General features: G+C 35.0%; 2 protein-coding genes across 2 annotated transcripts in view; one reads left to right on the top strand and one right to left on the bottom strand.

The window, feature by feature from the left end:
- Window positions 1–8,506, top strand: part of LOC144446353 (PDZ domain-containing protein 7-like) — a 39,966-nt gene extending 31,460 nt beyond the window's left edge. Inside the window, exons 14-18 of the mRNA XM_078136100.1 lie at window positions 1,019–1,102; window positions 1,488–2,445; window positions 3,219–3,352; window positions 5,171–5,271; window positions 6,415–8,506. Of these exons, the coding sequence (XP_077992226.1) occupies window positions 1,019–1,102; window positions 1,488–2,445; window positions 3,219–3,352; window positions 5,171–5,271; window positions 6,415–6,552 (1,415 nt within the window). The 3' untranslated portion in view covers window positions 6,553–8,506. The remainder of the gene's footprint in view (window positions 1–1,018; window positions 1,103–1,487; window positions 2,446–3,218; window positions 3,353–5,170; window positions 5,272–6,414) is intronic.
- A 3,197-nt stretch (window positions 8,507–11,703) lies between these two features.
- On the bottom strand, window positions 11,704–23,944 carry LOC144446352 (gamma-aminobutyric acid type B receptor subunit 2-like). The gene is made up of 16 exons (XM_078136098.1): window positions 23,765–23,944; window positions 22,428–22,565; window positions 21,475–21,636; window positions 20,381–20,485; window positions 19,473–19,661; window positions 18,656–18,898; window positions 18,151–18,214; window positions 17,444–17,530; window positions 16,587–16,737; window positions 16,188–16,320; window positions 15,829–15,945; window positions 14,803–14,925; window positions 13,760–13,937; window positions 13,164–13,327; window positions 12,506–12,646; window positions 11,704–11,802 (listed from the first exon to the last, which is right to left on the bottom strand). Exons 1-16 carry the CDS (start codon window positions 23,942–23,944, stop codon window positions 11,704–11,706), a joined length of 2,274 nt encoding a protein of 757 aa, XP_077992224.1.
- Between the last annotated feature and the right edge of the window lie 484 nt (window positions 23,945–24,428).

Raw genomic sequence — 24,428 nt, 5'->3', positions numbered from 1 at the left:
ATCATGTTGAAAGTTCAGTGGTCGTTCACTGCACATCTTTGATATGTATGTCTTTTGGAATGTTTATATACGAACAAGAGTTTGACACTAAATACAAAGACTTCATGATTTTTCAAGCATAAATGTGTAATCCCAAGGTATATCTTGGTTTTATGTGAGCTCTTGTACTGATATGCTTGCTTGGTAAGAATTCCATTGTGTGGAGGACCCCATGATGCACAATGTCATGTGACTTAATAGATGACCATCATGTTTTAAGATATATCTTTGGATGCTTAAAAAAAGCCATCAAATTGTTAATTTTTGTGTCAAACTCTGTAAACATCCCAAACATATGTCCTCCAAAGATGTACAGCACACGACCAGAGTTTTTAGGTCATTTATCATAAAAGTGGTGAGTTAGGGACTGAAGTGCATTGAAGGTGCTAATGATTGGTTTTTATCACTTTCCATTCATGTCATCCAGTCTTTGGTTTCTCCTGTATATCAAGTGTGATATACCACATAGAGATAAAGGTGCATGAAGCAAGAGGAATTTTCTTTCCAGTTTGTACTTCTGTGTCTGAGTTGACTCCCCATTGCATGAGTATTGCGCCCTCTATGGCACACTTACACCCAGTTCCATCATACATGTCGAGTGTTATCTGAGGCCTAGATTTGGCCTGATGAGAACTTAACAGAAGTCACTAAGGCAGCAGGAGCAGTGAACATGTCGAAGATGAATTTAACAAAATTTGTGAATAAGAAAGACAGCAAATTTGTAAATTAAAGAATTCGTTGAAAATATATTTAAAAAAATACAAGTAAAACTCTTCAATGATCTAGGCACATTACTTCAAGTTACAATATTGCAATACATTATTTTGACATCATTATTACCTTTATAGTGTACACAGAAATATAACTGTACAGAAACCTAGTGTATTATGGAACTGGGTGGGAGCTGGAAGAATTAGGCTGGGATTATTGTGTACTAGCATATGTCCTAAATGTACATGTATTATTTGACTTTCATCAGATCAAACAGTGGCAGGAGAAGAACAACTCTTACAGTCACCAACTGACGAACAACCTAAGAAAACTTTACTGGCTACAAAACCTGGTATGTGTTCATGCTTTTTTTTTGAGAATAAAATTTTACACAATATGCATGTTTTACATAGCTTCCATGTGTTCTAAAAAGGGTTGTGTACATTAGACGAGGAACTTTCTCAGCTGTGCATGGTATTGGTAGTCATGTCATAAGGATATGTTTTCTTGATTTCCAATATTTCCTTAATTTCTAAGTCAATGTCATGAAAGTTAAGTGTGTAGATAGTTTTATTGCTATGCATGAATGGAACCAGTGAAGATAAATAGGAGATTTGAAATATCCTTTACATTACATCAAAATGACCAGGGTAGAAAGCCCATATTTTTGTTTGAATATGTGCAACTTGGCTTGTGTGTGGTGTAATGCTTTTTTTTTTTCTTTTTCTTCTTTTTAGGTTTTAACGGTTCCTTCACATTGAAAAAGCAGGAACAGTACGAAAGAGAAAAAAGGCGCAGAGAAGAACTAGAAAGACTTAAGATAGAAAGGCAAGCTGAGGTCAAGAAACAAAAAGAAATGAGTTCTCAAGAACCTGTGAAAGGTCTTGCATACAGTCACATGCCAGTCATAGGCCCACCACAGTCCAAGAGATCCCCTACACCAGAACCTGTCGCAAGTACACCGTTGTCAAGTCCCCATTCTCACAAAGTACACGTTGAAATAAACACAGAAGATGTTGACGAGAATTCAGGAGTTGTGTTGATAAGGAAAATAGAACAATCAGAATATGCTGAAATCTCAGCAATTAGTCCAGAGACAGAGGTGAGTCTAATGGCCAATCAAGTGACAGAGGAAAATCTGGTGGCCAATCAGGAGACAGAGTTAGAAGTTGCAGCCAATCAGATTGGGCAGTTAGATCTGTCCAGTGATGCAGATGATGAGAATGAAGGTAAACAGGAGAACGATTCAGACACAGACTCTTTTGATAGTGAAGGGAGCAGAAGTGGAATTTATCACATTAATGATGAAGATGAAAGGAGTGTAAACGATAGTGAGCATGTCACTAATGAGCTAGCATTAACAACCAATGGCATTGACACTGGCATTGTTCCATCACCTGTATCATCCAATCAAAGTTCAGCTGCATCTACACCACGTGATTCATTAGCCAATGAAAGTTCAATGTCCATCAATTTGCCAAACTCATCTGATTCATCAGCCAATCAAAGCATTGCTTCAATAGCATCAGCCAATGACAGCAAAGTATCACAAGATAACATTTCAGAGCTCTATGCAACTGTTGACTTCAGTAAAAAGAAAGCTAAGTCACCATCACCTAAGGCCATTGCAAAGGTCACATACGAGGTTCATAGTTCACCACCTCCAACACCTCCCAGGAATGTCAGAGGCATCTTGTAAGTATCGTCCATTTTAATCATTCTCACACTTAAGAGTTCCTCAGGACACCTTATCACATTCCTCTTGAAAAATTCAAAGATTTTGGGCTCCAGAAGAACTCTTACCATTAGTACATTTCAGATCAGACTGAGTGAACCCTAAAGTTACTCATTTTATTCCATTCATTTGTAACATCTTTGGAGACATTCACATAACATGCTATTCATCTATGTGTTACTCAGTATAAAATCATATCTTCATTTTTATCAACTACTTCCAAACAACAGATAGTAAGACAAGAGTACAACAGTGTACATTTTCTGTTGATACAGATCAGGTTTATGCTGTGGTGTCTAATTAAAAAGATATGTAAACACATCTAGGGCTGGAATACTATTTATAGTGTGTCATCTAATAAACAACAGTACTATTTTTGTTGTCAATAACATTGTAGTCTGTAAGGTACTACACCATGATGGGGCGCCCTCACACACCAGTGAGGGCAAAACAGCACGATGTATCTTACAGTCTAATCAAATTGATGACAGATAGGTCTTCTCACCAGTCACACATAGTAAGAGATATGGGAACATCACATTTTGGTGGTTCACTAGATATTTCTGTGCTTCAGTGGTGTGTCAACTTGGCTTAGAGGATACACTGTTCCTTTCCCTAGCCTCTGAACTATAACACCCTAGCTTTGATTCCAGTATTTCAGACAGTCAGTCCACAAAGTAAGTAAAAAAGCTTAGAAACTCTGCTTATGCCACTTTAATCTGCCTTCCTACAGGAAAAACAGGAATGAAGCATCACCTAATTATGAAGATCTAAGTTCACTGCAGGAAAACATAAATGACCCAGAAAAATCTTCAGATTCTGCACGTGAAATCATTGTTGAACTTAAGAAAAGTAAAACTTCACTAGGTAAGAAAGCAGTTCAGATGTTATGTAAAGTAAGAAAGCAGTTCAGGTTGTTATACAAGAAATCAGTTCAGATTGTTATACAAGGTAAAAAAGCTGTTTAGATTGTTACCTAAGGTAAAAAAGCAGTTTAGATTGTTACCTAAGGTAAGAAAGCAGCTCAGATTGTTGTACAAGAAATCAGTTCAGATTGTTATGTAAGGTAAGAAAGCAGTTCAGATTGTTATGTAAAGTAAGAAAGCAGTTCAGATTGTTATACAAGGTAGGAAGGCAGTTCAGATTGTTACCTAAGGTAAGAAAGCAATTCAGATTGTTACCTAAGGTAAGAAAGCAGTTCAGATTGTTACCTAAGGTAAGAAAGCAGTTCAGATTGTTATACAAGGTAAGAAGGCAGTTCAGATTGTTACCTAAGGTAAGAAAGCAGTTCAGATTGTTATACAAGGTAAGAAGGCAGTTCAGATTGTTATGTAAAGTAAGAAAGTAGTTCAGATTGTTATACAAGGTAGGAAGGCAGTTCAGATTGTTACCTAAGGTAAGAAAGCAATTCAGATTGTTACCTAAGGTAAGAAAGCAGTTCAGATTGTTACCTAAGGTAAGAAAGCAGTTCAGATTGTTATACAAGGTAAGAAGGCAGTTCAGATTGTTACCTAAGGTAAGAAAGCAGTTCAGATTGTTATACAAGGTAAGAAGGCAGTTCAGATTGTTACCTAAGGTAAGAAAGCAGTTCAGATTGTTATACAAGGTAAGAAGGCAGTTCAGATTGTTTTACAAGGTAAGAAAACAGCTCAGATTGTTACCTATGATTTGAACTTGTTCTTGTACTACTTATGGCTTAAAGTGACCTCTAATTAACATGTTATATGTCTAATTATATTATACCACTCTATTGAGTGCGCAAAGCGAGAGATCTGATTGGTCTAGACATCAAACTAGCGGGTCTAAAATGAGCGATAATGCACAGTTGGCACGCATATAAATTTTGGTGTTCACTGTTCGTCCATGAACGTTGTAGTCTGTGCAGGGATGGGGGTGCAAATGAAACCGGAAATGTTGCGTCTTATCTTGTTTCTGATATTTTCAATATTCTGGTATAATATAATAGCAATAAACCACCCCTGGGAATGGTATACCACTCGGTTTTGTTCACTGGTCAAAATCTCTTGGTATACCATTCCCAGGGGGTGTTTTATTGTTTAATTATTGGTATTTTAACAATTTTCAGTGAATAGATTGTTGGTTGTCAGATTGAAAAAAATAAGTTTACTACAGTAGTTTTAATATAGTCCAATTTCATGATTGAACTTCAATTTTGTACTTCTTTGATCATAGTTCTTTATGTCTGGCAATTATCTGTCATTTAGAAATATTTAACTATTGAATACTTATCATTCTTTTGAACTTTAAGCTATCACAAACAGAATGAAAAGCACTACAGAATATAAAAAAAGCTACAAAACATCATCAGATGATGAAAATAGCTTCAAAATATCAGAAATTTAGTGCTGAATTGACAAAACAAAGTATCATATTAGGAATAGTAAAATTGTCCTTTTTTGTGTTTCATCTAATATATATATTGGTAATAGGATACAATACACCCTTTAATGAAAGACAATTTTTGCTATTGTTGGTCACGAATGATGACACCTGGGTTTTAATGTTATTCACCACACCACACCACATCGTAAAGGATAGGGGAATATTAATGATTAAATGTTAGTGCATCATAAGAAATTTCTGTGTCAATGGCTTAGGGTGTTTACTGTGTAGGAACCATTCCAGTCACTTTACAATAAAAAACTGAACTTTATTCTTCAACAGGTTTAAGTATATCAGGAGGGAGAGATTCTAAAAATCAACCGTCTGTGAAAATTGAACGAGTATTTCCAGGAGGCTCAGCTGCTGATATAGGAAAGTTGAAGGTTTGTGTAACATTAAATCTCTCTTTGACTGACTTTAGATAAAACATGATAGGACCACTCTAGTACCTTAAATACACGTGACTTTCAATGAAAACCTGTTTCACGTGCCATTTTCTTGTATCTTGTGTACAGTTTGACTGGTACATAGATTCTAGATTGTGTATTGATGTGTTGTAAAACTAATTATAGCTATAGAACTGGTATTTCAAACTATGAAGAAAATTTGTGCCAAAAGGGATATAACTAATTTATTTAGTAGTAATAATACTAATAATACTTTATTATCATATCTATTTGTACAATGAAATTTGTAGTGGTTCTGTGAAAAAATCGAGTTAAAATAAAATTTCAAACAACAATATTTACAGATTACTAAAAAAATAAAGAATACATTCAGTAAAAACAGGACAGTGCAACAGCATTATGACTCATTTACAATACAAACATCAGTTGGATAAAAACTGTTTTTGAAACAATCAGTTTTGGTTTTAATAAATCTATAACGTTTACCGGACAGTAACATATCAAACAACGAGTGAGTCAGGTGATAATTACATGTATAGCTAGAGGGCTGACATTCAAAACTGTGAAGAAAAATAGTGCCAGAAGAGAAATAACACAGAGCCTGATGATTTCCTGTTTCTTTAGTTGTTGACATGGGTTACTGAGTACAGAACAAGTAGAACTAACTAGAACACACAGAACTGACTCAGGGAAATTTTGGTGAATTTTTCAAGAACATGTTGATGGTAGAGTTACAACTGTTTTGGTAGTGTTATATATCACAGATAGAAGTAGTTTGAATGTTAGAATACAATAATTACACTAATAATTTATGTTTTCTAGTATACTGGAATATTTCAATCGGTAATTTTGAATGTTTGGGTAAATAATGTATTTCAATAAATATTCTACTTTTTATCGTATTTTTGAGTGAGAGCAAGAAAATGGATGTTTTTGAAAGAATTGATTCCCAGTGGATTGCTGATACCCCATCATAATATGTACTTATGGTTACCGTAGTAACATGATAGCCCATAACATATTTTGGTGGATATATACCTTGACATACTCTAGTTGTGGTTGCCGTGGGAAACATTGTTTAGTCCATAACTAACTCTCTGTGCTTACTTCTCTTGACAGGCTGGTTATGAGATTGTATCTGTTGAAGGCAAATCTTTAAAAGATGTCACTCACCCACAGGCAGTTGATATCATCAGGAGAGCCTATCACAACAAAGAAAAGAACACCATGCAAATGGTCGTCTTGACAACCAGTTGATGTCCATGGTAACAAACTGTCAATGTAGTAATAAAAAAGATCTAATAACAAGACGAAGAAAAATATGCAAATTGTTGTCATAGCAACCAGTTGATTAACCTAATAACCTATCACATCAAGACTAAGAACAATATACAAATGATTGTCATAGCAACCAGTGAATATTGTAAAGTGAACCTATCACAAGGAAGGACAGGAATTATGTAAATGGGTGTTGTACCAATCAATTTTAGCATTATGACATGCACTTGTCAAGTCTATCATGATACCAAAAGATACTGATTGTTGTCAGGAACAACAAAGTGATAACAGATTTCTATTTTCCTAATGTAGAATTCGATAGATCTACAGGAAATGGTGGTAATGTTGAAATCCTAGAATTTAATAAGTTCTGTACTGTTCATAGGTTTTATCTCATTAACCAAATACTTCATAACTCATGAAATGCTTCTCCCATTTTTATGAAAATTCACCCCATAGAGTACTAAGACCAGTATCTCTTCCAATTGCTGTTAATATTTGTAAACATATATTTAGACAGAGTTAACAAAACAAAGGACTTTTAAGTAAATGGCATAATATGTACACCATCAAACTAGTATAGTAGCCAAGTGATAGAAGGAGAACAGATAGAACACTTGAAGTTCACTATTAGAACTGTTTAAAGTTGCTGTTCGACCATTTTAATTTCACCATGTATCGTCACAAGAAGATTTACCATGTACAAAACAACTGTTACAGCATTCATGAACAATTCACTTTTGTAACTGACTTTTTTTTCTTCAGAAATCTACCTGTTGCATGTCAATATGTGTCATCATTAGATAATGAAATGAAATAGAAGGTGTGCTCACTTACTGTCACTGTTAGCCATGCACTGTATTATTCAGATACTGGTCTAGAGAAAAATCCCCATATAGGAATTTATGAAAGGGAGATCCACTCCCACACGCACCATTGGTAAATCTATAAAGGAATTTATGCAATTGAAGGAGAGACTGCAACGTACTTCACTACTGGTATGTTGATCTATCACTCATAAATGAGTTTGTTAAGGGAGAGACTACAACTTACTTCACTACCGGTATGTTGATCTATCACTCATAGATGAGTTTATTACAAGCTGCAAGGGAAGACTACGGTATACTAAACTATGTCAAACTGTCATTCATTCATATGTCAGGTGTACTCATAATTAAATTATATAATATAATAACAATGAGTATTTATAATGCACCTTTCCTCCTGAGAGCACAAGGCACTCACAATTATTACCCCTGGTATGGATCAATGGCAGCACAATGGCTCTTTATATTTCCACGGCTCCTTCAAACTGGAGAGACTATACTAAACTATATGTATCGGTGTGTCAATCTGTCACAAGGTACTTGTTGTATTCGTAAACTCTGTTTGAGTAGTATTTATCATGAAATGATTTTCCATATGCAAGTATCTTCAATAACAACATATTAATTGCTAACATCAATACATAAACCATGATACTGTATCAGCCTATGTAGAACATATGTAAACGGAAACACAAATACAGACTCTTGTGTCAGATTTATGTCAAAAAAAGAAATCAAACTGTGTTGATAGGTGTTCACAAAATCCAAACTGCCAGAAGAAATCAAAACTCAAAACCACCTAGAGCATTTCAAGTACTAATTTTAACCCATTAACAATTGATCTTAATAACTCCAACCAAATTTATTGAAGCTATATGTATTATGTAGACACCATTAATAACCAAATGCATAATATTATAATTCAGGAATTGACAACAACAATATATTTGACAATACTGATAAATTTAGTGTCGGTGCAAAAGTGCCTTTACTACACATAAGCTAATAATTTAATGTGTACATGAAAAATTATATACAGCAAAACATTTTTGGAATTATATTGGAAATAAATTATACTAAAATCAGACATTTCTTTGTCTATGGAATCTGGAGTTGTATACAATATTGGCCAAATTATTAACAGGCTTTTAACTCTATGGCTATGATGCCTTATTTATGTCCATCTCTTAAATTATTCTTAAAGTAAAAACTAAATTGTTTTCATCGTAATTTAACCTTGATTAGAATCTACCTTGAAGACATACCATAAGATGTTTGCCTATCTTGTAAACCAAATATAAAAGTTATGAATAGTTAATGATGTACAGAAATGAATTATTATTTTTTTATACCTAACTGTGTATACTGTGGCCAATATGGCTATGTATGGGTGAGGAATTGTATATAACTAAACAAGGTGTCAACTATTTAAAACGTTTTTTTCTTATTTATTTTCATTTTTGCTATAATATAAAACAATATTCTCAGCTACTGTTTAAATGTAATATTATGTATATAGGGTAAACTTTTCAATCAGCTACTAAGAACATTGTTAAAAATGACAACTTTTTTGTTGATTTTTTAATTTTTATTTTGTGTAAAGCAAAAATTCCATCCATACTTCTGGTAATAAGAAAGAAACATTTTAGATATGTGAGTGAGATTATGACGTAGAGAGTCAAGATTTGAAATCGAAAAGATTATATTATTAAAAAGTGGAGTTTTATTACAATTAACTTTAAATATTTTGGTTTTAATTATCAAGGAAATATGTTGCTTTTCAAAAAAAAAATCAAAATTGAAAGATTGTGTTTGGTGCTGTTAATATACATGGTCTCTTGGTCAGACAATTTGCTAATGAATAGGTCATGAACTTTGAAAAATATAGAGCCAGTTAGAATCTTTCTTGGTATATTTAGTCATTTGATGTACAAAGTTAATCAGAGGACACTAGACCAAAAGTTTCAGAGAATGACAATTCCATATTTTGTAAAGCCAGACACAGCCATTACATTAACCTGTCCCGTTTATTTTTAGCTGACACACCAAATCAGGCTACCCACATTCCACACAAAATCACACCAAGTCAGTCTGTCCACACTGATTCCACACAAAATCACACAAAAGTAAATAAAATTACAATGGGCCCAGTGTTCTTCAGTCATACCACATATTCACATTTCCCAGTTCCATAGTACTAAGTATAAAAAATAACGGTCTGTTTTGAGTTTATAATTCTCGCTACCTGCAATAGCATTTTACCTCATGCTAGAGGGTCAAAATAGAACAAGAAGACCGACTTATTCTCAGTTCCTGCAATGGCACTTTACCTCATACTAGAGGGTCAAAATGGAACAAGAAGACGACTTATTTTCATACACACCTATGGTAGTGTATATGCAGTAGAAGTCATGGAAGTCAACCAAGAAATCAAATGATGTGAAATTCAATTTCAGGTAATGAGAATTGGCCCTCAGATTTAGAAATATCTGTCCTAGTAAAAATCCACTTTCTACCTTTTGTCAGCAAGAGAACTGCAATGCAGTTTGTGTTGTCACCTTAAAGTTTGTATTTGAACAAGATTTGGTTAAGTGTCTCCATCCGTACAACATGTAGGATTAACATACCAAATAATTAATCCACTATGATTATAGCATAGTATGTCATTGTTAACTTAATATATTTACTGGCCCTACTAAAAATATCAATGTAGTACAATATAGTTACTTTGGAACAGTAAATTGCAGTTATCCGTAGTAGACAGATCAAAACATCACATTCGTTTCCAATTTATCATTCCAAAGTAACTATATTGTAATGTCCTATTGATTCTTGGAACTGTGAACAATATATTCTCCAATATCAGTGTACATCACAAACCATATTCAATCATATCCCTAGCCAATATATATGTAGTTACTTTGCTCCAGGAATTGTATGAATTGTTAATTGACTGAATTGGCAGACAAATGTGCCAAGTATTTCAACTTTGTAACATGTATCATATTGTATGTATTTTGTATCATCTTGTCAATTTGTTGGTATTATTTGATTTATATTCTAAACTATTTCAAGTCTGTATACTACATTTTATGCTAGTGATGGGTTTTATTTTTATGGATAACCAGTATATTATGTATTGTAAAAACATCTCATATGTTCAAATGTTTTTTTTAATAAAATGAAAATGATTTTTTAAAAAGATGATCGATTCAAATCTTGTACTTTGCTGTTTATGTGTGTCAAATATACAACTGAAACCAGTTAACTGGAAACAGCAGACAAAATGAAGCATTGGTTGTGACATAGCCGATAGCAGTTGGATTGTCGTGAATATAAGAACTGAAGATAAAATATCTGGATATCGATACGACTAATTTCTAGAGTGCTAGATGTAAAGAGAAATTATTGATAAGAAAAGGAGTTAATAGTTCCAATTCAGAATTTACAACATATACAATCAATCAAGCAAACTGTCTAGTACACTGTCTTAATAAAAATGATACTCCATTTGTCAAGTAATATACACTGTTCAAGTAACTTTTTTTTATAGTTGTTGTTATTGTTGCAGCATTTTACATTTTAAACCGGCAACAACTAGCTTATCGGCGATAGAAAGGAAAAGCTAATGCGGTGTTAGAGCCAATATGAACACGTCATCCTATTGGCGTTGAATATAAATCATTCGTTGATACATATATAGATAATCTCACAATGAATGAGTGTATTCATGAACACGAAAGAGAATGTGCCACACATTTAGGCATCTGACATTGAACATGGTGTCACACTATAGGTGAGAATATTAGTAACGTTCTCTTACAAAACCATATTTCATAATTGGTCTCCAAACCATCTTTCACCCTATCCTTTACGAAAAGTGTAGATTGTTCTTTAATGTGTATTGGGTATTGCACTCCGATACACGGGGCCTCTATTTTACGTCTTGTCCGAGGGACAAAAGTAAAGTATAAAAAGGAACCAAAAATACATCTTTAATTAGACAATGTCTTTTGAACGCAAGCTTTAATATATCAATCCCAAACAAGTTCTCTGCATGGAGTTGGCAATCATCTCCAATGGATTAAATATGTTCTTCATGAGTTAGTCGTCTTGGGCGCTTGGGTTAAAACGCAACGTAGTGATAAAGACATGTCATCGATCCTGGGATCTCATTGCTCAGTCTCCTTTATAACAGTATTTCAATGTTCTAAACCAAATTATTAAAATTGAGAGACTGTGTTGTCATAAACGAGTCGCAAGGCGTCTATTCTACGACTGTCAATCAGCAATAACTGCACTTTCAGACTGGAGTGGTGGATACAACCTCTCTGTCATTCAAGTTAACAAATGATTCCATGCTGCTCAATATTAATTTCATCTCCCTCAGAAGTTCTTGTTTCTGAAAGAAAAGAGACCATTATTGGAACCAAAAAGCGAAATGTAGAATCCCTCAGGTCATGATGATTAAAAAGACAGTTCATGTGTCCAGGCTTTAAAAAGTATTAAATATAAAGAAACCGTTAAAAACGTAGATAAACATAGAGCAGGGATTATTTTGTCACACCTAACTGTATGAAAAGAGTAATAACAAGTCTTTTTTCCCCAAATATTGATTTGCAAAGCTTTAGAACTACGTTGTACTCTTGAAGACTCACCGTTAAAAGGTCACATTGAAACATTCAAACGTTAAACATGAGAGAATTCAATGCAATTATTTCTGGTTGTGCCTTAGTAAGCCATGTCTCAACTATATTTAACACTATGGTATAGAAACTTGGGCAAACAAAGGTATGCCCGCTAGATTCATAGCAGGAAAGATCACAGGTAGACAAATATACCAACTATTTGCACTTTACAATTATATCTCAGTTAACATTAGCTCTTCAAAATGGTGCTTATATTCACTAGTTTAAAAAATAGCTTCTGGGTTGGTTAATACGTTGCTGGCAGTGTACCGTCATGTTGAGGCATTCTCCATACACGAAATCACCTCGGTGTCTTCAAGGGGTGGAGTTAAATTGGTAAGGAAATTGAAAAACTCTTTATTATTCTCTTAGGAGGTCTCCTTAGCACTATGAATTAAAGCAATAATTACAACTTACTCTTCTGACCTGTTCGGACAAATCATGGATAACTTTCCTATCAAAGGAACTATCGGATTTGTTTGCTTTGTCTTTTCCAACAAGAAATGTCTGTTTTTGTGCTGATCTTGGACGTCTTTGTTCTCTACGCATCATGAGAATCTGAAGGAAAATAAACCGAGTTTAACGATCTTTAAAAGACAGAAGTAATAAAAAAATTGTCAATAGCCACAGTGACTTTTTTATTTACTTCTTTCATCTAGACGTTTAACTGATAAAAAAAAACTAATATAAAGGATCGTGTTCTTATTAAAATATGTATACATTATAGACATATACCAAAATATCACATCTATTTCAGCATTAATGACACTTCTTCTTATTATGCTTATATATACGTGTGTACCGTTATTCTCTATATGTGCTTGTCTGTTCACACATCTACCTGCATCTACGAACCGGCCATCAACCAACCATCCAATTAATCAAAAACCAACCAACCAACCATCCAACCAACCAACCAACCAACCAACCTAAGCAAGCAAGCAACTAACCAACCAACCAAAACCCCTCCATAGCCACCTAACTGTCAAATGGAATAGATAATATCTTGACGATTTGACCATCTTTAAATACTTCTGCTTGAATTTTGTATGGAGATTATTAGAGTTCTGCGTACCTTAGGCACAAAGACCAGGCACATTACAGTTATGTTGACAATGAAAACAGCACCACCAACGACCACAAAAATAGCATTCACGTTTGCCTGCATTAGAATGGCACTGGTTGTAGCAATCACACATGTTACCATGGTAACATAGACTGAAAGTGCGATGTATTGACCTATAACATATAACGTCATTTATCAAATGTTAATATCTTTCTAATTAAAACTAAACTTGTATCGTCTTTCCCTCGCATAGTGCAAGTATTCTCTTCTTTAAGTTCGATATAGAAACAGCATTTTGGCAAATGTCTCGTTATTCTCTAGTGTCGGTTACAGTAGATCTGACAGAATATATCTACATGTAGTCATAAAATAGCTGGGGACGTTGAACAAATTGAACGCCTTGTGGAAAGGTTAGCTTGAGATCTAGTGTAAAAACTGAAGAGCTTCAAGTGATTTGCTCGAAATATGTGTTTCTTAATAAATTATCCAATTTCCACGATAAACATACATAGTTACTATATTTACCATATTTCGTCACATTTACAACTATCTCTTTCTCTCACTCTTTCTCCTGGTGTCCCCATTGAACACAAATGGAAACTTACTGTCGTTCAATTCGGTGACCTGTACATTACGAGTTTTCCATGCTAGTAATGTCCCAAACAAGAGCAAAATCGACTTGTATAAGAGTACGGCAAGAAGAAAATACCACTGATACTTGGACGAACACAACCTGGCCACTGGTATTATCATGATCTCTTGTAGAGGATCAGATAGGTCCATCTATTATGAACAAAACATGTTATTAGTGGTGCAGCATTTCTCTGCGACCATAAAACGTAACACACGTATACCTAGTGATTTGCCGAGGCGTGCTCTACTTTATCATGATCAGTACTACCAGACCAACCTCGCCAATACATTCATAGTCTTTCTGTGGTGTTGGAAAATGCCCGAATTCTCCACCATGTAAAATATAGGGGAATATGGGGAATAAATAGACTTCTTGGGGGACAGTCTCAATCGCTTGGTTAATTCGAGGTACAGAGATCGTAAGCTGGACTTACGTTGGTTGACCTCACACACAGTCAGGATTAAGTACTAGTATATATAAGGGATGACAAATTGGTATTTATTGTTGGTCAATTCCATGCACTGGAAACTTCGTGGCGTTATTTCAATGTACGTTAATAGTGATTTCTATTGTTTGGAAAAACCCAAAGTTCTCCAGGTGAGAACATGCTTTAACAAGTCAGTTATAATTTATGGTTTATGCAATTGACTTAATACCAGTGGAAGAAACAGATATATTTATGATAATGTTACCTAACGTTATTCTTCATATAGGAACATAACAGTCGATTGTCTATGGAGCAGGGTCTTTAAGAGTAGAATTATTAGTAAACATGAAAACTTGTAAAGATTGCATGATTATATACTATTTGAAGACCGTGACCGTTTTTTTTGCGTTACCTTTCTAAATTCTATTCCAGCAATCCTTGTTTTGTTTCTGGCATGATAGTGTCCACATATTAAATGTTACTTGTATTCGCTTTGAATTGAATTGGCACGACAGTAGTAAGATTACGAAAAGTACGAATGTTACAATGATTTGCTTATCAATTGTTACGAATATATTTAATCTCACCGAGGGTTCGAGGAAAACTGATTTCAGTGACGTGGTATCGACGATAAGCCTAACAACAAGAAGGGCGCCATCTAGAGTTACCAAGGTCAATATCAACACTTTCAAGTTTCGATCATTTAAATGCTGTAAGAAATGAGAAACATACTCTTTATTTGTTGGTTGTAAATAAAAACTACTGCAAAGCATGATCGGTCTTGTACGTAGACAACATTTCTATTCTCCCTTTCTCCATTTCCAACCCTTGAAAACAAGTTTCGAGTATGTAGCACGCCCCCACTCGCGCAAACCTAACGGTAAGTCCCTGATAATTCAAGATGATGGCCAAGTAGATGTAGATTTTTACAATAATGACTAATCGAAATAGAACACAGGCTTAGTCAAAATTACGTTTGTAATGACAGCCACGTCTCAGTTTGCTATACATTCCGCTATTCCACATACCCACAGACATACAGAAATGCAGTTTCTTCTGTGGCAAAGCTTTTTAAATCTAGATTTTTGCAAAAATGAAATGTTGACATCTATACTCTATAAACCCAGTCTTTTACTTGAGATATCAATACACTAACAAATCATACAAGTTTTCGAAATGTATAGCTTTTTTCAAAGAAACGAAGCCGCACACAACGCAGTTTTGTTTGACATGACGTACATGGGGAGTGCTACATGGTTCGAAATGGGCAAAAATAGGATACAAAAATACATGTATATAACAGGAAGACTGAAGAGAAATTGTACATAAGCTCCCTCAAGTTATTGAAAAATGAAACTAACGAGGTTATCATAAATCTTATTAAATGAAGATAAATATTTTACAAACTATAATGAAAGACAGCATTCCATTGAAAAAATACCTATACGCAATGACGTGCTTTGTTTTTCAATTTACCCCATCCATCAGAAACAAAAGTTAGTAAGCCAGTACAAGATATAGGCAAGTCCATTTATTCAGAAAAAAATCACTGTAAAAAGAAGTAAGGCCTAGAGATTCCTTGTTTTGTCAGAGGTAACATTAAAAACACTTACTCCAGTTGTCTTCAGTTTTCTCAGGGCGTTATTAAAAATAACATGTACACGATATGTCTTGGCAAACAAGGCTCCAAATCCAAGAGACAGTCCAATCCAGATGCACCCTTCACGAACCTAAAAACAAAGGATTACGCAACATAAGTGTCTCAGACAATGTATATGTCAAACTTTGTAAACAATTAATGTTCTTTGTACTACATGATTAAGCTTCTTTCCTGGGTATGAGTTTATAGCAACATTTAATAACTTACATATTGCTAGATATTGGCGTAACATTTCTAGGTTCACAGTCCACTTTTTGATTTGCTGCTAGTTTCCAAAGAATTACATGCAATTCATTCTGTGTTCTTACTTACCTGGCATATAAATGTAACCATTCCTGGTGATACCCTGGATAAATCTATCCCAAACAGGAATACACTGATGGACAGGATAAGGCAACCAATCGGGATGAAGATGGTTACCATGGCACTACTTAGTTTCATCACTCTGTAAGTTGTTTATAAAAAATTAAGGAAAGTTATTCATAACATATAAATTCAATACTTTAGATTGATTGGAAAATTACATTTAATGTAGGTTGGAAAGAATTGTGGTACAATGAGGAGGGGTGTGTGTGGAGGTAGGTGGGGTTGGACTCTGCAATGTGTAAAATAATGGAGAGAGATTCTCTTGGTCAAGTCGTTATAAGAAAGTTAACCACCTGCATTCTGTAAAGACATCATATTACCTTTATCAACATAATAGATTCGTACCTGTTGTTTCTGTAGACAATACTCATTCCAATCAAACCTATTGCCATCAAAACTTCAATCGTTGTCAGAGAATAAATAACCCAAATGTATACATCTGACAATGTAAGAATGTTTTCTACATGAGTTACGCCATCTACAGGTGGAGTACCGTCTGTGTATATGAACAGAGAGCATACTTTTTTCAGTTGTTTATCGTCTCTCCATTTATATTTCATTCTTTAACTTTTTATCACGAACCGTTTTATCTCACTTTTAGTTTCATTGACCTTTTGTGTATTTGCCAGTTCCTTACTGATAATCCTCCCCAATTTGACGAACGGACAGGAAGTGACGCAAAAGGCAATAAAAATGACCGAAGCTAATAAGTTTAAGTTTAAGTTTAAGATTATTTATTTTCTAAAGCGCCTTTTCTATTTAAAATATTCAAAAGCGCTGCACATAAAATACAAAAACATAAATAAGGTGAATGCTACAAAAACAAGTATACCGTTAAGACCCTTAAAATGTCAAATGTTAAAAGGATAGTGAATGGTCATTAATATTACCAATTACATACAGCAGAATTTTCAAGCATTAGTGTCAATGAAAACAACTATTTGATTTTACGAATTAAAATATTCACCGTATCGAAACTATTTTTATACTTGTGCCAGAGGTAAATAATGCTTTACTGAGTGATCAAAGATAATGAGAGTGAATCCTGACAAAGTAAACCATGGTCTTCTGAAGTCTAAGTGTTTGACGACAGGGGATACAGAATGGTTTAAGTCAACTACTTTAGTAGAATGCATTGTGTGACACTCATGCATTTAATCACACAGATAGACTGTTGTGTTTTTAATTAAGGTGTTGCTTACCTTCCCATATGAAGTCAACAAACTCATCTGCACATATTGTCTCATCTTTGAAGATGCCATAGGAACAGATTGTAACTTCTTTTCCATCTAGTAAAAATTGTATCCCAGATACGAAGCAAGTTAATATTAAATGTCCAGCCACACTTTATTGTAATTTAATAACGCTGTGATGCCTGCAACTAAAGCTCGAATATAAAACAGAACAAGGCAGTCTGTGTTCCAGACTAGTTTACTGTGTGCACATCACGTCTGTTACCAAGGTAAACAAGCGCGCGCGCGCGCGCGAGAGAGAGAGAGAGAGAGAGAGAGAGAGAGAGAGAGAGAGAGAGAGAGAGAGAGAGTGTGTGTGTGTGTGTGTGTGTGTGTGTGTGTGTGTGTGTGTGTGTGTGTGTGTGTGTGAGGGTAGGTGGTGGGTGGTGGGGGGGGGGGGGTTGGGGTGACATGAAAACTTCTGCTAAACTACTTAGGTATTTGATTAATCATAGTTTTGGTACGTTTTATTAACTTATCTATTTACTATAGTTTCACATTTATTTGAAATGTCTTTAAATTGTTTCTGAATAAAAATAATTCGGCCTTGTAACTTTCATTTCATAAAATCTTGTTATAGATGTTCCTTGAAAAAAGTGGTCAATCTAAAGTCAAAGTGGTTAAAATATACTACAAGAGAGCCTTGTCAAAATGTCGACAACAAAAAAATAACTTACCCTGTAACTGCTCGATGATAGTTGGACCATAACGGGCAGTATTTTGATTAAATGATATATGTCCCTAAAAATATAATAATATTGATGAAATTATAGTCAACGCAGCAATATGAAAATCAATATACATATTACGATACCTATCTTAAAGGGTTTGAATTTAAATTCATGTTGGGTACACTGTAACAAAAGTGAGGGCAGAGACTGAAAGAGAGGGAGAATTTCTAGTCAGAGTTAAATGTCGAATCTTAAATGTTATTCATATATCTCATCATTCTCGTAAGCCAGAGCACATATTTCTTCTGGAGCATCGACATTTCGGAAGTTATCGTAAAGAGGTCTGTAGTTTACAACGTTGGTATATCATCTGATGAAATTTGTAACAATATGAGAGTTTTCAATAATTCTCAACATTACTAGTAATTAGCATAATAAATAACCTGGTAGCAGTGCATGCTAAAAGTTGAGTCGCTAAACTTGGAACCATGGCAACCCTTAATAAACTTACTGTCATTCCATTAACAACAACTTTCCTCGTCTCTTCCCACACCAGCTTGGCAATATCAGAATCATTATACGTGAATTTATGTATTCGTTTGCCATCCCCTTTGTGACGTAGAATGTTGTCAGCAGCATTGAGGGCTAGAGCCATAGTCCATATCATGTCGTACGAATAGGCATCATATGAATATGTTTCCAATATACTCCGACGAAAATGTTTATAGAAATTCATTTCTTCATCATTTGGTGGCTAGAATCAGAAACGAAATGGCAAAACATTCTTTAAAACTTGTTTTCTCTTCCACTATAAATTTGTACGCTATGATTCTTTCAAGGTGATGACAACTAATTGTTTTACTTTTCTTCTTCATTATGTATAATTCTGTTTACAAGGCAGATAGTCAAATTGTCAATTGGGTGAAAGTCTGTCGTCCAGTACCCCTGTCTGTCTGTCTGTCTATATGTCTGTCTGTCTGTCTGTCTGTCTCCCTAGCTATTAATATAGTTTTCCGTCTATCGTCTATCTCTGTCTTGCCTCTGTATGTTTGTCTCTTTTCCATGTCTGGTGTGTCTGTCTGTCTGTCTGTCTGTCTGTCTGTCTGTCTGTCTGTCTGTCTGTCTGTCTGTCTGTCTGTCTCTCTGTCTCTCTGTCTCTCTGTCTATGTAGCAGGCGATTTACCAATACGATGAAACCAATCATCCTGAATAATGAAGAGGTTTCGATTTCAGTATCTTTCACTAGCCCAAGGGTAGAGATATATGACACCGAGATTAGACACCCTTAATTGCTGATGATTAAAATCAATACGGCTATTTCCACTTACTTTTCCAGTGAAATTAATACGTTCTAATTGATCAGTAACAGGGAATGCCTCCACTCCAATGTACCCCTTGGTTACGATATCCATTTCTTCAACCGTACAATCTGTTGGTGATTCTTTCCACCAATGTGTGTAAAACCATCCAGGTAAAATGTACACGTATTTAGGTCCAAACATTCCTTGTTTGTATGCCTGGTGTGAAAAGAATAAACCGTTCTAGAGGCCAGAACTATGGTGACATGTACTAATAGCATTAAAAGTGTATTTGAAGTGTGACTCCGATACACCAGCATCATATTTATTTAGACTATTAATTAGACACTCAAGAAAAAAACGTGCTGGAGGTGATGTTGATAACTAGGCTTACCTCGCACAGCAGATTGGCGGCTGCTTGTTCATATAAACCCAAAATAGTGATTCTTGTATCAAAACTCTAAAAGAAATATGTTACACTAGATGTAAAACTGAATACCTTCCGTAAGGTGTAATGAATAGTTCATTAGAAAGACAATGAATGTGATCTGATGTATATATGCACAATCGAGTAATTATATTGAACAAGTGCAAATTAAAGTTAGAAAATGTGTCACTTCATGACAGCTAGCAAACAACCAGTGAGGACAACCTTCCAATTTCTTGACATGTTGTTAGAAATTGATCAATATTTTCAAACATTATATATCAACTGAACTATTTCCGTTCTGTCAATCAATTACGTTCAACGAATTAGACATGTTTAATGGTGAAAGTTTAAGAAAATATGCTCTAACACAGACTTTCGTTCTCTGTGGCTATAATAGCTCAACGCATATATTTATGTAAATTGTGCTAGTCAATATGCAAGCCATGTCCATCAAATTTATAACGTGTATACGTAATTAAATCAAGAAACAGAGAAAGATGCAATTTACCTTTAGAAGTCGAATGACGTCATCAGCATTGTCAGATCTGAGAGTGACGGCAGACAATATAGTCACGTTAACATTTTCTAACGAATGTATTACGGACGTCATCCTCTGAAGTTCAAAAGAAATTATATTAGTTCAGACTTTTGAAATCGAACACATTCTATCGCTCATTTATCTCCCTTGGTTTAGAAACACACTTATGAACTTGAGATCGGTCCGTCGGTCCAAGACCAACAGATTTCCGTTCGGACCGACACTTGTTGGTCCTTGTGACCAATTGAAATTTGGAGTAAATAATAACATTTATTCAAAGATATATCCAATTTTACCGACACGAATTTTATCTTGCACAACACCTGTTTTACTCTCGATCAAATCAAATTTACCTGTCAAGCTTCAGCCAGTTCGCTAGTAGTGTTGTTGTCAATGTTAATACCAAGTCTACATGTGACGTAGCATACAGAATTTACTTAATCATCTTAGAAAACACATGATTGGTTTAATTTCTTATTATTTGTGTCTTGACTAATCAGAATGTCTTAGACATTTGGACTCATTTTACACGTTCAGTATGTGTCTCTCTCCGCCGTAATAATCACTGTAGGTAAAGTTTACTGTTCAAAGTATTCTAAACTTTTAACCTGTTTTAAGACAGTTCCACGTTGTATTTGTAAGTATGTGGCTACATTTAAAAGGTGGCCATGAGCCGAAGAAGAAGAAGACAGACCAAGAAATGCCCCTGCTAAATCAGCCGTTGACACAGACGATGAATCTGACTATGGATCATGTGATTCAGACTTTAGTGACTCGAACCGTGAGGAATGAGAGGAGTGACGTGTGTCGTCTTGTTAGGTGATAATTACAGAGTAGCATTTAGTTTTTGTTTTTATGTCTCCAAACTTTGGTATTGTATCTCATGGATGTGAATACAAATTTTCGAGATTACTTTAACTTTAATCCAAAAGGTTTGTTGGTGGGAAACTTTACTTGTGTATGTGCATATCGAAAACTGCGTCCTTACCATAGGCAGATCTAGTAAAAATCATTTCGGGTTGGATCAAAACCATCCTTGTTTTACGCAACTCAACTCAACTCACCGCATGCCAGTTTCTTGTATCTCGAAAAACAACAGATACCCGCTTCCAACCAAAGTGTCTGAGCACAGCTCTGCACGTTCCAGGGTAAACTATCGGGTAAATTTGTGAAGTGTAATTATAGCTTGTCTTGTCATTAATAATCTTTGCTGTCGCCATTGTTACCTGGAAGGGACAGAAACGAATGTAAAACAAATACGTCAACGACAAGCAAAAAAATTAAGTTTGAGAAACACTTCAATGTACTGACAAATTATTGAATGTAGTGATGCTGCCTGTAGACCGAATGGTGAGTGTAACAACTTAACGTGACTTTATTTCCGTCGCTAGATTGCTCTCTGATGGGGCAAAAATCCGCCCCTGCTCTCTCGGGTGTCACGTGTCTCAAAATACTGAAACTGCAACATAAAAACTTATTCTACTTTTTTCTCCTAAATAAGACTTAACTTACATAATATTGAAATAGCATCAATACTGTGATATGCGTTCCATTAATATTAATCTACATCCTAACAATACACGTGTCTCGCTACGTTACCTTAACGTTGTTGGGTAAAATATGATTAGATATTATTCCCCAATATTTTTCTTTGTTCAGCCAAGGAAAATACAAGTGACCTAAGGGGCCATTGTCACTACGAGTAGCTAGACGAGTAGTGACAACCCTTAGGTCATGGATATTTTCTTGTCGAATGAAGAAAAATATTGGGGATTAATATAATTATACCATCAGGGAAAGTAATGACAATTTTGAACGTTTTGATTCATATTTCGAACACAGTAGAACCAATGACGTAGGCAGTGTTGTCGTGACATAGACACCCGTTTTCGTAACGTAGAACGACCAGGTGTATATATTCCATATTTTTTGTTTAACCTGGCTCGTGCATGTTATAATAACTATAATGCCAACAAAAAGTCGACATTGTGGTATAAAATAGTCACAAGCGACCAACCTGTGGTATATTATAATATGTAGCAACTTGATTGACATCCACGGCTGCAATGCTGAAAGTAGGTCCCCATAGATACACAATTTTCGGACCTCTGTACACAAAATCGTAGAGAGTGTTTAATGCCAACCCGACGTTTTCCTGTCAAAAAGACAAGATTTAAAAATTAACTGTACGTTCGAGAATTACATGCTTGGTAGTTTGTTAGCACTTGCTGGACAAAACGACATTTGAAAAGGATTTGATAACATAACAGTGCTCTGAATTAAATGCCCAACCTTTGTAAAATGCAAAACGTACAGCTTAATAGCACTATCGGTTGGAGGAGGACATCAAATCGATTTGTCACAAATTAACACTGGATAAACCGAAAGTGTATTGCTGCACATTTGATATTTCCCTAATGTTCACTGACATCGCAAAAAATGAGTCCAAAAGAAATTTACTGCAGCCATGAATTTAAGATATTCAAAGGTAGGATCTCTTCCCTTGTAAGTATTCAGGAAATTCAACTATCTAATTTGCGTTTCGTTTTTAGTTTTGTTTTAGGAAAGGGAATGTTTTGCCGATGACATGTTCATAATTTTAGTACATTCCATATTTTGACCATAAACTTTTCTCATGGAATTCAATCTGATTAAAATCCGATGTAGATGTCGGTTAATGCGTTCGTTGTTATTTTACCTCGGTAGAGGCTGCCATCAAGTCGAAAACGTAAACATGTGTAACGAAGGTCAATTCAAGCAAAAATACCGAGGTAAAATAACAATGAACGATTAGCTGACATCTACATTAGATTTTAATCAGATTGCACGTGAGTATACTTTTAAGTCAGTTAAGGAAACAGTACACGTTTCGCACATAACTAGAATTCGTATTGACCATTTATCAATCATATTGTTGGGAACGGTCAAACGGGCATAATTTCTCCTCAAGACTTCATTTGATTTGCATTAGTTATTCAGCCACTGAAATTCATTAACATTATGTAAGTTTGGACTTCAATGAAAATAACGAGTTTAAACTGCAGAGCAGAGCTCGAGAGGAGCGGGGCTCTCCAAAAGAGAGGAGTGAACGAAGCAGAGGCTAAGTGTTTTGCAGTGCTTCTTAGTATGTATACTCTGGCTTGGATATCTAGTGATGTCTGCTAAGCTAAATCCCTAAAGTCCAAGGAAATCCCGTGTTCAAGTGGATATATGACAGTAATTCTAGCATAGTTACATGATCTACCAGCTAGGTGTGGAGGTCAAAAATAACAAATGCATCGCCCAATCATGAAACGGACGTCAATAAACTACGAGATGGAATTAGTAAGTGAGAATAAAAAAAAATGTTCTTACATGTTCGCCTTTCATGGTTGGTCTCCAAACCATCTTCAGTTCATAGTCGTCCAAAACTCCCGTACTGTTGTTGACGTGTTCAATAGCTCGCTCAGCAAAATGCACAAGTCCTCCGTACAAACCATCGTAGTCGTCTGGGAATAAGCCACCGATGTACAGAGGTGTCTTTGCATTTGTCATCTTGGTAAGGTTACATAGAATGAATATAACGCTCAAAGAAGAAACTGGAAATACCTTCATGGCGGTAGGATATGAATGTGATGCTTTCTGTACGTATGGAAACCTTTAGTTTGGATCTTTCACTGACAATTGCGGTAGTTTTAGGAATTGACAACGTATCCTTCCCCTTTAAGACCCTGACACAATTAACACAAGTACAAATTTTTATTCATTCGCGATGTAATATTCACAGAAGAAGGTAGATTAATACTGAGATGAACAGAGAAGAGGCAATTAGCTTTCACTCTATTCATTTCGTCATTTATAATCTACTTTTAATTTGTAGTTTTTAAGACGACTCATCTTATATGAAGATCAGTATACATTATTCATCTACCTTTATCACCGGTATTCATGTAATAATTATGGCAAGTTATTTTCATGCATAAAATGAATGAAGTATTTATAAAATTTGTATTTGTAAATTTACACAATAGTATTCTTA

Source organism: Glandiceps talaboti, chromosome 15 (assembly GCF_964340395.1).
Source record: "Glandiceps talaboti chromosome 15, keGlaTala1.1, whole genome shotgun sequence".
Classification (NCBI taxonomy): domain Eukaryota; kingdom Metazoa; phylum Hemichordata; class Enteropneusta; family Spengelidae; genus Glandiceps; species Glandiceps talaboti.
This window is presented reverse-complemented; position numbering and strand designations above follow the sequence as displayed.

Excerpts from the sequence above, each read along its gene's own strand:
- LOC144446352 (XM_078136098.1), bottom strand. The coding sequence starts at position 23,944 with ATGACAAATGCAAAGACACCTCTGTACATCGGTGGCTTATTCCCAGAC. Across the intron at positions 19,662-20,380 it reads ACGTCATTCGACTTCTAAAG|GCATACAAACAAGGAATGTT; the intron begins GTAAATTGCATC and ends TTTTCACACCAG. Across the intron at positions 13,328-13,759 it reads GGTCACCGAATTGAACGACA|GTCAATACATCGCACTTTCA; the intron begins GTAAGTTTCCAT and ends TATATGTTATAG.